General features: G+C 37.2%; 1 protein-coding gene across 2 annotated transcripts; it reads left to right on the top strand.

The window, feature by feature from the left end:
• Positions 1–2,301: 2,301 nt before the first annotated feature.
• Positions 2,302–12,874, top strand: LOC136851427 (collagen alpha-3(IV) chain-like). 2 transcript variants are annotated; one of them, XM_067125511.1, is made up of 5 exons: positions 2,302–2,631; positions 3,954–6,079; positions 6,564–6,723; positions 7,643–7,824; positions 12,177–12,874. In XM_067125511.1, the coding sequence occupies exons 2-5, from the start codon at positions 3,983–3,985 to the stop codon at positions 12,381–12,383; spliced, it is 2,646 nt and encodes an 881-aa protein (XP_066981612.1). In that variant the 5' UTR covers positions 2,302–2,631; positions 3,954–3,982; the 3' UTR covers positions 12,384–12,874. The 2 variants fall into 2 exon arrangements, with proteins under 2 accessions (XP_066981612.1, XP_066981611.1); XM_067125510.1 differs by having other exon boundaries at positions 2,515–2,656; positions 12,177–12,515.
• Positions 12,875–14,879: the final 2,005 nt, after the last annotated feature.

Genomic DNA, 14,879 nt, shown 5'->3' with positions numbered 1-14,879 from the left:
AATATGATTTCACATTCACATTATACTTATGCATCATTGTCTCTCTCTGTCTCTTTTCTCTTATGATAACATATATATATATATATATGTATATATATATACATACAGATATATATATATATATATATATATAAATATATATATATATATAATATATATATATATATATATATATATATATATATATATATATATATATATATATATAAATATATACAATAGTATATATAAAATATATATATATATATATATATATATATATATATATATATATATATATATATATATATATATCTTTCGCATAAGACCTCGATAATACAGAAGGTTCAATATAGGAAATTCTTTATTTCCGAGCATTCAGAGTCAGTGTCTCCCTTCATCTTCAAGGAACATTTTGGACTTTCCGAATTACTGGTGTTCTAGAAAATAGTGGCTTTATACAGTGAATTTGTATTGTATGGAGTATATATATATACACTATATATATATATATATAGGTATATATATATATATATATATATATATATATATATATATATATATATATATATATATATATACCATGTGTGTATATGTTGTATGGATATATACAAACTTGATTCTACGTATCCTCTGATGATGGCCTAATAGAAGTAGAGCAGCAATCGATTGTTTTATTTTAACCTTTCCTTATACAGTCTAGAGTATATATATATATATATATATATATATATACATATATATATATATATATTATATATATATTTATATATATATATATATATTTATATATATATATATATATATATATATATATATATATATATTATACATATATTCTTTACAATTAATATCAACTAATAATCGGAAACATTCTTAAACATTGGGTTTTATGCACGCATAAAATGCAATAAAGGGAAATGCACCTAGTGCTTTAAGCCTATATAGTGTTCTTACCAAACTTTAGAGTTTTCTGAAATCATAACTGAATGAAATTCGGCGTGGCTTTAATTCAGTAATTAGTATTGCACTACTACAAGAGCTTTATCAATAAAAAACTAAATTATGACTTTAATTTCGTCTTTATCATAACAAAATAAAGTATATGTAATTTGTTTAAGAATGTTTTGAAAATGACATTAAAAACCTTTAAAAAAATTTTAAAAACCTTTAAAAATTACGTTACTGTAATAAGGAAAACAAAACTAAAAAATATCGATTTAATTTGCTTTGCAACATTTATTAGAAAAAGACTTGATACGAATGTAAATAGAAAAATATTGCAAAACATTAATCTGATATGCTTTTGGAAAAAGTCCTAAATACATAAATACAAAAGAAAACAGAAAAACTCTCCACTGAATTAGAATACTTTTTAGCGTTGCTCTAGATATAAAGATAATACAAATAAATAAAAAAATAATCATCACTGAATCATTTAAATACAAATTTTGTCAACATTTTATATCGTATAGCAGATTTTCAAAGGCAAATCAACTAGTAAAAAATGCGCCTAAGCTTCTTTGGCGCAATCGAGTTTTCTGTACATCCGCTACACGGTATAATCAAGGCCACCGAAAATGGATCTATCTTTCGGTGATCTCGGTATAATGCTGTGTGAGCCGCGACCCATGAAACGTTAACCACGGCCCGGTGATGGCCTGTACTATATCGTTGCCAGAAGCACGATTATGGCTAACTTTAACCTTAGGTAAAATAGAAACTACTGAGGCTAGAGGGCTGTATTTGTATGTTTGATGATTGGAGGGTGGATGATCAACATACTAACCCCCAGCCTCAGTAGTTTTTTAAGATCTGAGGGCGGACAGAAAATGTGCGGACAGAAAAAGTGCGGACGGACAGACCGGCCATCACAATAGTTTTCTTTTAGAAAGCTAAAAATTGAATTAATTAATACAAAAATGTTTCAACACTACTGAATAAAGAATTACGATAATACCTGAAAGGAGAATCAAAGTGATAAACGCAACGTCTCTTAACAGAACGCCAACAATAGAAACAATACAAAAGCAAAACTTGAAAGGTTTAAATAGCGCAATGACAAAAAGCACTCGCCACGTCTCTCCAGACCTATATCCCCTTGATAACGTTCCTCTCAAGGTCGCTCTTGGGCAGACAGACAGTCCTCCCCTTGTTGTTTGGGGTCCTGGCAGAGATGCCTGGAGGGAATAAACTCAACAGCAGGACTAGCAGTGAGGAAAAGGAGGTGAGAGAAACCTTCCTCCAAGGTAAGAAATCTTTCAGATGCCTCCGGCGTTTCTCTAAGCCGTTAGTTCTCTATGGAAGGTTTCATTAACAGCCAACGTTTTTGATAGAGAGTGATATGTGGCGTGCCCAAGTTACTGATATAAAACTATAAATAGGCAAATATTGTTTAAGAATAATGATTTTACCTTTAGACTGAGATCATCAATACGGGAGAGGGTCTACGGACGTCTCGGAATCTTTCGCTCTGAAGAGACCAGCCAATATCGACCTCGGAGCACCGCAAGGGAGGAATCTCACCCCGTTTAGCAGTGAGGAAATCAAAACTATATCGGGCATCATGGAATAACCTAGGTTTTCTTCTGTCATTGTGCATTTAAGGCTTTGTGTTCGGAGTGACTTACAATATTTTTTGTGATCGAAAAGGTGAGATAAAAGGATTGATCAGGGGGTAAGTAATACTTCTGGAATTATATTTTCCCGTTCAATTCGACTCTTAGATTTATATACTGTACAGGTCTGCCTACTCCTCGACTTAGGCGGATTTCGTGACAAATAACCTGTCATTCTCCGAAAGACAGTTTCGTAATTCACTATTTCATAACCATTGCTGATGGTTATAACTTGCAATATTATTTTTATTTGTATATATGAATGGGACATTTGCCTCAGTCGTAAATTCAACACACTGCACTTAGCGGTTTACGCATGGACTGACCTCATAATGAATTAAGCTGTACCTTAATTATCTTCTCTCTCTCTCTCTCTCTCTCTCTCTCTCTCACTTTGCTTTTACAGATTCAAAATTAATGACGATAGCATAACGAACATTTCCCATTTTGGATATTTAAACCATTCTTTACATGAGACAAGTAGGCGTCCTTCGTACAACGTGAGAAAAATGACAACAAATTCTAAAGTCATTTTTCGAGGAAAAATGAACACATTTACTTTGTGTAACGTGAGAAAGGATTACAAATCCTTTGGTTTTCCTTTCACGAACCCTAAAAAAAGAAATATAACGAATTCTTTTCCCAAGACGTGGAGAAAAATTATATCATATTTTACCGCTATATCTGTCATGGAACGTGAAAACGTGAATACATATTTATTTGCATTGTAAAATCATAACACTTTCGTTTCATAGCGTGGAAAAACCATGATAAATTATTACATGTTTTGCTGTTGTTAATAAATTTAATTGCCAAAAACTTACGAACTGGATTATGTCTTCCAACATGAAGATACTTTTAATGTAATTACAGACATTATTATTCATTTGAATTTCTCTCCTAAATTCTTTAGCCACGTAGTTTTTTCATAAAAGGAAATGATGTTATATCATTAATCATTTCATTCATGCATTTCATTTGATTTGTTAATCCAGGTTTTCTCTCTCTCTCTCTCTCTCTCTCTCTCTCTCTCTCTCTCTCTTTTTCTCCAACTTCGTTTCGTAATCGATTCCGATGATTCAGTCTGTTTTTGTATGTTATAGTATTAAGGTATACAACCGATTATTGTTACTGTTATTAAACATTAAAGTGTTCTTTAAGGATAAAGGAATACATTTTCAATCATTTATCATTAATAACGTTTTCCTTATTTGAGGCTCTTGTGATAATGGTCTGTGAAATGATTCTGTTAGCTAGTCGCTGTTTTCCCACAGCCAGATTTACCTTTTAGCAAACTCGGCAACCACTTCTGTCTTCTTTATAGATATTTAAAATCAATATCTTATCTTTTAACAGGAACCGGTTAAGTTTTGGGTTCCGTCGCCATGGCGTTTCAGAGCAGTTTGTCTCGGATTATCACCGCCGCATTGTTGCTCTGCTCGTCGTCACTGAACGCTGTCGTTGCTAGCGATGATCCTGAGGCGATCATCCTAGACCGTCTTGCCACTGACTTGTTTGCTCCTTCGTTAGACGATGTGGACCTCAGGAGCCTAATCCCCGTCAACGCCAGCTTCTCCAGGCAAGGGCCCTTCAGTGGTTCTCCCATGGGAGAAGCTCTGGACGCCTTGATCTTGGTGATCAACAAGAGACACATCAAGAGGCAAATTACCTGCCCAGAGTGTGTGCCTGGTCTGAACTGTCCTCCTCTCTGCCCGAGCCCTGGGCCGATAAACCCTCCTTGTCCTCCTTGCTACCCGGGAACTCCTTGCCCAGCAGGATGCCCGCCCACGCCTTGCCCTCCATGTGTCCCAGGTAGTAGGTGTCCACCAGGATGCCCAGTCACCGAATGCCCTGATTGTTTCCCAGGGAACCCTTGCCCTATTGGGTGTCCAGTAACTCCCTGTCCGCCTTGCTATCCAGGCAGCCAGTGCCCAAGTGGCTGTCCCCAAACTCCTTGCCCAGCGTGTTATCCAGGCTATCCATGTCCAGAGGGCTGCCCACCCACACCATGTCCACCGTGCTACCCAGGATCTCCTTGCCCGGTAGGATGTCCAGCCAGACCTTGCCCACCTTGTTATCCTGGGTCAACGTGCCCTACTGGCTGTCCCACCACACAGTGCCCACCTTGCTATCCAGGATCCTATTGTCCTGAGGGTTGCCCTTTAACTCCGTGCCCCCGCTGTTATCCTGGTGACCCTTGCCCCACTGGATGCCCTGCTACACAATGCCCCACATGTTATCCTGGGGAAATATGCCCCGAGGGCTGCCCGCCATCCCAGTGTCCACCTTGTTCACCGGGAACTTGTCCACCAGGATGTCCCCCAACACAGTGCCCAACATGTTACTCACCGGAAAACTGTCCCCCCGGCTGTCCGGTGTCTACGTGCCCCATCTGCTATCCTGGAGAGTACTGCCCAAGTGGATGTCCAATATCCCCATGCCCAAGTTGCTATCCAGGTGAAAAATGCCCTGCTAGCTGCCCTCAAACACCATGTCCCCCATGTAGACCAGGTGAGCCTTGCCCACCTGCTTGTCAGACGACATGTCCGATATGTTACCCAGGAGACAGCTGCCCTCCTGGCTGTCCCATTTCAGCATGTCCCCCCTGTTATCCTGGACAGAGATGCCCATCAAGATGTCCCATAACTCCATGTCCATCATGTTACCCAGGAGAATCCTGTCCAGTAGGTTGTCCACCAACTCCATGTCCAGTATGCTATTCATTCGAAACATGTCCCTCTGGCTGTTCACCTTCCCCATGTCCAATTTGTTACTCCCAAGTGTCTTGTCCGAGGGAATGTCCAATATTGCCTTGCCCCCCTTGCTACTCTAAGGACACATGTCCAGAAGGTTGTGTACCAAGACCCTGTCCCCCTTGCTACCCAGGAACAAGCTGCCCTTCGGAATGTGCAAGAACGCCTTGCCCACCGTGCTATCCGGGACAATCATGCCCTGTTGGTTGTCCTGCTACAGAATGCCCCACATGCTATCCTGGCCAAGAGTGTCCTAAAGAATGCCCAGTGTCACCGTGTCCACCTTGCTATCCAGGAACCAGTTGTCCTCCCGGGTGTCCTCCTACACCATGTCCAACCTGTTACCCTGGTACCCGCTGTCCGGTGGGTTGCCCACCAACCGAATGCCCTTTTTGTTATCCAGGAACTCCATGCCCAGCAGGATGTCCAAGAACACCATGCCCAAAGTGCCGGACAGGTTACCCTTGTCCACCAGGATGCCCAGTTACACCCGATTGTCCACAATGCCCGAGAGGACCACAGGGTCTCCCAGGACCGGAAGGGCAAAAGAGGCCTGGCCTACCTGGGCCTCCAGGCCCTCCAGGGTATGGGCTGCCTGGCCCACCGGGACCTCCTGGATTACCTGTGTATTCGGATTCTGCGACTTGCAAAGCTACTACCAAATGCCCCAAAACAGAAGTGATTTGGAAAATTATCAATGAAACAACAAACACTACAGACTGTTGCAAAGTAAGGACACAGTGGTATCTATTTTGTAATATCTCTGCAAGTACAAAAGTATGAATGTATAACTTTAAATGAATGTTCACGTATGAGTGGGACTAAGATTGTAGGAGTGTCTATAGGGGTATAACTACAATAGTAGGCTATTGAATACATATTTTATTTATACTGTGCAGACATATCTAATTACCTATGCATGTGCGTGAGCGAATGTTTATGTATGTGCGCCTGGGACACATTTTCATAATCATGAACTAAAAACATCAGTAAAAAAAAATGTGTCTACCTTCCTGCCTTTTCGTTTTATACAAACATCATCAAATGCACGTTGCCTATTAGTTTAGTAGATCCTTTCATTCCAACTCTATGTGCGTCCGCCTTCGCAATTTTGAATTTAGTAACAACTGTTCTCAAACGTTTGCTATTTTTGATGAAAATATTTCACCTTATTAGTTTCATATGTCTTCTCTGACATAATATGAATCTTCAGTTGCAGACGCCAACTCCCAGACCTCCTTGCAAGTATGATTTTGCGGACCTGGTTATGAAACTCAACAACCTTGAAAGAAAGCTGGCAATAGTCGCCAAGTTAGACGACCAACTTTCGTCACACAGTGCGACGCTGAAGTCCCTTGGGAACCTTCTCAGAGGTGAGGTTTTCTTTGGTCTCTAAAAAACACAGGATCTCTGGAGACAGTCAATGGCTTTTGGAAGCCTGGAGAGTTCATTTAGGTGTTAGGGACGTTTGAAGTGTTCAAATGGAAATTTTATTGAAAACGATTGTCTTGAAATAAAAGAAACCGATCTTTTTCAAGAATTTTTTGCATTCATGCATGCTAAAAATCGATTATTCTTACTCAGTGAACAAATACTCGTGATTCTAGCAGGATATACTACAATGTTTCCTGAAAGAGCCAAGCCTTCGCTGGCTATAATTATACATTGCGTATTTTAGCTTTGTGATTTTTCGTTATAAGTAGTTACAGACAACAACAGCCAGCCATTGCTCGCAGTTGCCTTTAGTGCTTTCAATGGCCTGTGTATTCAATGACTAATGCGGCAAGTTACCAATGTTGTTTAATGGGTTACTTTCTATACTGTTATTGTATTCAGATTAGGTGCCAGGTATATTCAATAACTAGAGCCCAATGATTATTCCCGTGTTATTTTATCTGATAAAGGTTTTTCATATGCAATGATATGCATAAATGCGTATAAGAGTAATAAGTATGTTATTTCAACAGCTGTTTTTAAATATAAATTGAACCAGGTTAATTAGAAGGCAGATGTCCACTTTTCACTATACCCAGATTGGATGAACTTATATGGAGTGCCTTTTTGAGTGAAATACTTGGTTTTTAGCTGGTTAAATATATGTATAAATATATATATATATATATATATATATATATATATATATATATATATATATATATATATATATATATATATTTATATATATATGTATATATATATATATATGTTTATATATATATATATATATATATATGTATATATATATATATATATATATATATATATATATTTCTGCTTTTCCCTTTCCCTCAGGGTCTGACTTCCACGGTAACCAGGGTCCACCAGGAGACAAGGGCGAAAGGGGAATAAAAGGCAGTCTAGGGCCGAAAGGCGAGAGAGGAGAATGTATCAAGGGCCCAGAGTCAGAGCCTCCCACGGGCCCTGTCGGCGCCCCCGGTAACAAGGGGGCCCCCGGTCTATCTGGTGATAAAGCGGTGAGAAAAATTTGGGGTGTTTTTAATGTCGTGTGTGTGTGTGTGTGTGTGTGTGAGGGGAGGTTTGTTTGGGCGTATGTGTTTTTTTTAAAGGGGGAGGTGTCACTTAATTGGGACTTCCATTATTTATCCTTCAATTTACTTCAAACTTCTTGCATGTAATAAGGGTAATTAGAGATATTGCTATGAAAAATTGCAGACAAATTGGCTGAACGGTTTGCGAGTTATTATAATTTTTATAAATTTAAAAAAATTTCAAACCTTAAAAACTTTCAAATTTATTTACTTATTTTTTTCCCCTCAATTTGTAGCATTTCCCATTATCTTCATTTCGCATTGAAGTTTTTTTATATTGGCGATATTAATAGCGCTATTGTTGATTTTTAAATATTTATATATCCAGTATATATTTTATTAAATATATGAAATAGAATATAAAAAAATTTAAACGCGTAAATAATAGAAATCGAACTTATAACAAAAAAGTTACTGAAAGATTTAAATGCACTCATTTTTCCAAGAAAACTGGTTTTTATAAATCTGCGATCGAAGTTCAAGGAACATTGATATTGGAGTAATTAACACGAGAATGAACATTTTCACATGAAAATTGACATTTATCAACAAAAACATTGGAAAACACTTTTCATATAAGATACCTAAAAATGATCTATTTCTAATGACCTTAAGAGCTGTATATTGTGCACAGCAGAAAAAATAAAAAATCCATGTCATGTACTTACTGCACCATTGTGTCTGCTGCGTATGAACTTCTAGACCACCAGTGAGGTATCATACTAGGCTCGCTTTTTCAGGAGTTTCCCCAGTAGGCCTAATCTCCCGTGACTGTCTCTTGGCACTGACAGCTACTCTACAGGAGTGCCGAAGCCTTAGAAGCCTCCTGGAGCTCACAATTCTTCATCTTTTGTTCTCCTTTCCTTTTTTTTTGGTCTAGAATCCACTGCCCAGCTGAGTCTCTTATTTTATCTTGATAAATGAACAACTGGTATGTCACTTAGTATTTCATTTAAGATACTGCCATGCACATATCCCATATCATGTTAAATGGCACTCAAATGAAATGCATAAGTCACTGAGAAAGTGACCATGCAATTTTCCTTCAAACATTTTTTCCACAACTTGGAATGGGATGATTCATTTCGATTTTGTATCTAGGCTCTTGTTAGCCTTCCTAGTAGCTGACTGTCTGTGAGTTCACCATATACCAGGTGACCTTGCTTTAGGGCCGCCTCCTCCTCCTACAGACTGATCTGATAGGTCATGCCTTCTTCGTGAGGTGGTGGTACTTCATTGTTGGTAGTGGTTTATTATAAAAACACCAGCTGTTAGGACCAGTTAGACAGTGAGGAGTATGCTCTGGTTTCTCATCTGTGCTAGTGCAATGAGGAATAGTAGCAATCAGGTCCTTCTTCAGTGCATGAAGTGAAGATTTCCTTGCATGGCGACGAACATTGTGGGCAACAATACTTTGAAGATAGTGTGTTGCGTTGTCAGTGAGCTGCCCTGCTCCTCTTATGATACTCCTTCTGATTTGTTGACCCATTTTGGCTCCACAACCATTGACACTTTCTGCTTCAGAGCTTTCAGTTTGTCTCTAACCATTTTTGCAGAATGGTTAAGACATTCCTCTTGTGCAACTTTGTGATCAGGTCCATAAGGTCCATCATTCATCATGGAATACAGAATTATATGCAGAACTATCGCCATCCCCAGCAAACACTGTTTACCTAAAATTCTTTTCAGGGGAGCGCTGCCAAAGTTCAACAGCTGCAGCAGCTTCCATAGATGCAAGAGACTTACAATAATTTTTAACCACACTTTTGTGCGCTCATCAATTTTTGATGCTGTAGAAGAAGGGTTCTTTTCTACCTAAGCTTAGCATTCCATTGTTGACAAACATGACAAATTTCTTTAGAACACCTGAGCATCAAGAATGGCACCAGTGTGGCACTCAGTCACTATGCCTACCCCAGTCAAGGATGAATGGTGTCCTCGTGTCATCCGTGTGGCATCAAATGACACTTCATTGCCCAAGATACCTTTCTCATCTGGATGAATAATCAGTTCTCTAATATTAAAAAATCATACCAGTCATATGCTCCTTCCAATCTCTGTATTTTTTTCGTGTGATATCTTGTATTCCCTTTTGGTGTTTAACGTAGGTTTTATGTGAAAGTTTAGAGAGTCCGAGAACTAGCTGCCATATCTTGAATTCCTCTTTCACCAAGGTCATGTTGCATCCCCTAAGCAATGGCACATAATGTGTTTTTTCCCAATAACTCTTTCCCATTCCTTCACTTTTTTTCAAACCTTTTACTTTCTCTAAAAGTACTTTGTCACAACTTTCACACACAAATGTGTAACTGCAACCAAGACCAAGTATTTTGTATTGCAAAGCAACTTTATCCCCAACATTTACCAGTACACCCCATTACACTTGCGATATTCTTCACTTCTTGTAAAGATGACAAGAAATTCTCATTATCGACTGCTTTAGTCGCATCAGTGCGCTTTTCCATTAGTTCATTTAGCAAAATCGAAGAATTCTTTTGTCCTGCAGCATCGTGGGCATCTTCCTCACAGCCTTCACCATGACCAAGAGAAGGAGGTCTACTCACTTCCCCTCAAATCCCCCATGTAGGCGAAGCCTTATTTACCTCCTTATTGCGTCAGCAAGTGAATCGCCTACGTAGCTACCCCAGGTGGGAGGCGACTCCACCCAGTCTCTCTTGGCCCTGACCAGCACCAGTGCAGCTCGATGCAACACATGTTTCTTGCATTCTTTTCACTGGATGCATGTCGTCCCTTAGCTTGTAGTAACCTTTTATGAGAACTAACACGAGGCACGGTGGGAAAATTTGAACGAAAACTGCACAAAATCACGCAAATAATAGATTGTGGCGCGAATTAAAATAGCACAAAACGTCCTAACAACTGTGGAAAGAGCACTGCGTCAGTCAGCCACTTTGAACCTTCTCTTGCTGCCTGCCACTAGAAGTTGTTGTGCCACAAATCAAGGAAAAATGCATGAAAAATTTACTGACTGGACAATATGTGGTTCATCACGCTACGCAGGTCACGTCAAACTTCACGTCATGCGAGTTACGTCCATTTACCCAGATTTTTTTAACGCTTAGAAGGCGTGAAAATGGAAAATTCCATACGTCTGGCGTCGGTAACATGTTTACGTAGTGAAATACGCAAGCAGCTATACAATAACATTCGACATCCAACACCCAAACCTCGATTTTTAGCGGGAATAGCAAATTCATTCAACTTCTTACTATATGTAATTCTTACTATATTTTCATATTTCATCGTCAAATAATATATATACATTCTATTATTATCTTGAAATACTGCATTTCCCTTTGGTTCGCAAAATAACCATCCATCCTGTCTTTAAATTCAATAAACAATTCATACAACTTATTGGGATGCTTTTATATTTCATCGTCAAAATATATATTTTCCATTATTGTCTTGAAATATTGCATTTTCCTCTGCTTTGTTTCGCAAAATAATCACGCACCCTGAATTTGAATGAAATGGACTTTTCTAAGTGAAATCAAGCAAGCAGTAATAAACTTTAGCTGGAATTTCGTAAATTTAAGGGGTAAAACTGTGATTTCAACTTTTCTTGCCCTTGAATAGGTATTTCGCTGTTCTATGACAGTGGTTCTTAACCTTTTTATTACCACGCCTCCTCTGAGAGCTGGTCCTTCCCTCCACGGCCCCGCCTTGCATCTATGAGTCGAATTCCCCCCCGGCCCCCTCCCAAGAGTAGTAGACTATAGGAAACTAGAGTTATAAGGCGATACTTTTGATGTTATAATCTTCTGAATGTTAGTTCCTCAATCTTGTTAAGAGAATAACGAATTAGATCATTTTTTAATATTTCCCTAGGGCTCGCGCCTCCCCTGGAAATTGCTGACTCGCCCAGGTTGAGAACCACTCTATCTATGACATACCGGTTTTTCGTGTTTTTCCTTAAGCTTTCAATATCAAATTCTATAACATATGATGCTTTTGCTGTTATCATGTTACTTTTTTAAAGTTAAAATTTTCATTCTCAGAGGATATTCAGTTTTTTGTTTAAAAAAGCTTTCTATCGAAATACAGATTTAATTACTGAAAAATATAAAAATTTGCTTTCAGTTAATGACCTTGAGGGTTAAATTTTAATTTCAGTAGGCCTCTATTTTCTTACTTTATTGTTCTAAGATTAATTTGATCTTTTTAACATTAAAATGCATTTTTATCAAAACTCAAAATTCACTGCGACAAGATATTTTTTAAATTTTAAAATCTCATTTTCCCGTCCGATGCAGCCTTGCAGATGCCGGGGTGATAGGGGGGATCCTGGACCCCGCGGGGAAGGCGTTACAGGACTCCCTGGTCCCAAGGGCTTCAAGGGAGAGAAAGGAGGCAGGGGCGCTAACAGCCCCTTCGGCGGGAAGACGAGTCAGAAGTTGTCAGAAGACCCGGACCAATCCCCTTCCTCCGGAGGACGGTCTAGGAAGAGAGTCCTGGAGTAAGGATACAGGACTTTCGAGGGATAGGGCCTGGACGCCATGCGTATGAGGAAAGAGTATAGGATTGGACTATCTGTATTCATCGCAAACATATAACTTCTTTCCAATCACCTTTTTATTCCTGTGTTTCTTCCTCTGATTCTTATTATTCACCCCTTTTTTTTGTTACTTTATATTCGATATTCTTCATATTTGTTTATTTTCCCGGTAATGTCATCTTCATTAAAGCTTTAAATCTTGTAGAATAGGTCTCGAACACTTTCATATCGTGATAATGTACAATGCTGTAGACAAAGTTAGAAATATAGGAAGTCTGTTGATATTTAAAAAACCTCGATTGCAACAAGTATTACGTAACGAGGTCATAGAATGACCTTGTTAGGTAATATCATATTGGGCAGTTTTGAATCAACCTTGGCTTCCATCTCTAGTAAATACTTCATTCAATGATACTTTCACAATTCCAAAAACATGTGCTATGTATATATATATATATATATATATATATATATATATATATATATATATATATATATATATATATATATATATATATATATATATATATATATATTATTATATATATATATATATATATATATATAAAGAAAGCTGTCATCTGAAGTCTATATTTTCTTCATAATTGATTTTCTTCTTCTCTGTTTAGTACCCTTGACTTCTTTGTACGGTTATTATGTACTGAAATTCTGAAATAAACTGATCATTATTGTGCCTTGTTCTGACTGAATCCCTGCAAAATGTTTTGTAAGTAAAATGCTAATATTAGTATTTTAATTAAATACCCCCAGAAATATTCCTAGAATCGTTAAGATAAATATGTATGTATTAATTGATAGTTTATATATACACATGTGTATATCTATATATATTGATATATATATACACATATATATGTATATAATATTTATATATGTAAGTATATATATATATATATATATATATATATATATATATATATATATATATATATATATATATATATATATATATATATATATATATACGTATGCAATATGTATACATTATACATGTGCTGTAGGGCTGTGCAGGACGTAATGTTAAATAACTCCAGCCACGCTTGTTAACGTGGAACTAGTTAAGTGTTCAGTTGTTATAAACTATCGCTACTGTTATGAAAGCGACTTAAAATACAAAACTGAGAAAAATGGTAGATACTGCAGTCTTCCCTTGCTTTACTACTGATTTTGCAGACACTGCAAATGGGACCCCCTAAATAAAGCACTGAGGAATCATTCTGAAAGCGCAGTAACTTGTGCATTTTGCGTTTCACGAGCCCAATAGGTGGAGTACCTCAATTTCGGAAATTTAGCAGGTACTGCGTTTTTCCATTTCAGGGCAAAATTGTCGAGAAGAGTGGAAATGAAACAACTCCCAAAGTTTGCCTTTAATTCAGTTAATGTGGTTCAAAGGTTAAGACAACAGAGATTAAGTGTTTTAATATGGAATGTAAATCATATAAAACCTTATCGTCCTTCGTGCTAAGAAATATCAAAAAAACCTTTAGGAAATAAATTTAAAACATTTCTTCTTAAACCTCAAGAGAAAACACCACGAAATTCTTCAGTAATTACAAGCACTTCCTGTTATGCATTTTCACAAATACTCAGTAATTACCGGTGGAAGGATAATCACTGTATTACGTAGTTGAAAAATGGCTGGACTTAGCAGCACAGAACTAAGCTATATTCATAAATCAACATTTCTTTCAATTTTAATTATCTAAGATGAAGTAACAGTTTCTTATAGAAGACATTCAGGTGTAATTTTGTGGCATGAATTCGATGAAATAAGTTAATAAGAAATATTACATATCTACGTGGATATCGCCAACATAAAAGCCCACCAAAGCTTTGCATCGCGTGACACCAAAATTGCAATGTTGTCACTTTCTATAACTGCTATCTAGAGAGCTTGAATATAATTTAGAAGTTAGTTTACGACAATATTTTTTTTGTTTAGAAGCGAAATTAGTATTCATAAAATTAAGCTCAACTCCTTTTGATATATGTGCTTAACAAAACAAGCAATTACTCAACAAGATTATTGATTGGCATAATTAAGAGATGCTTATACAGTACTTCTACAGTGCAAGAGCATCTACAGAACATAATTCTACAGCATAACGATACATAAATACTAGTTACAGGTTATAGTTTCATATTCAACAACTGAAAGTCAATTACTGTTAGTAGGTGTATAAATACTTTTGACATTGCTGCTATGCTTAAGGGATTATTACAAGATATTCCCCACAAAAATATAAATTTCAAGAGACCAAGAATATTACTCATTCAGTTTTAGTGACAATGAATTCTATCTACACAGGCAATAATTATCCTTAATGAAATTCGTAGCTGAAATACCGTTGGGTCCTTTTAACATATGCTTATTAAATACGCTTCATAACACCAGAAAATCTTCATCAATGACAGTCGCCATAATATGCATTATTAAGGA

Source organism: Macrobrachium rosenbergii, chromosome 23 (genome assembly GCF_040412425.1).
Source record: "Macrobrachium rosenbergii isolate ZJJX-2024 chromosome 23, ASM4041242v1, whole genome shotgun sequence".
NCBI lineage: Eukaryota > Metazoa > Arthropoda > Malacostraca > Decapoda > Palaemonidae > Macrobrachium > Macrobrachium rosenbergii.
Note: the sequence above shows the minus strand (reverse complement) of the source record. Positions and strands in the feature narration are given on the sequence as shown.

What these genes read in the sequence shown, in the direction of transcription:
- LOC136851427 (XM_067125511.1), top strand. Translation starts at nt 3,983, where the DNA reads ATGGCGTTTCAGAGCAGTTTGTCTCGGATTATCACCGCCGCATTGTTG. An exon ending in ACACTACAGACTGTTGCAAA is followed by an intron (nt 6,080 to 6,563) that starts GTAAGGACACAG and finishes ATGAATCTTCAG; the next exon opens with TTGCAGACGCCAACTCCCAG. An exon ending in CCTTGGGAACCTTCTCAGAG is followed by an intron (nt 6,724 to 7,642) that starts GTGAGGTTTTCT and finishes CCTTTCCCTCAG; the next exon opens with GGTCTGACTTCCACGGTAAC.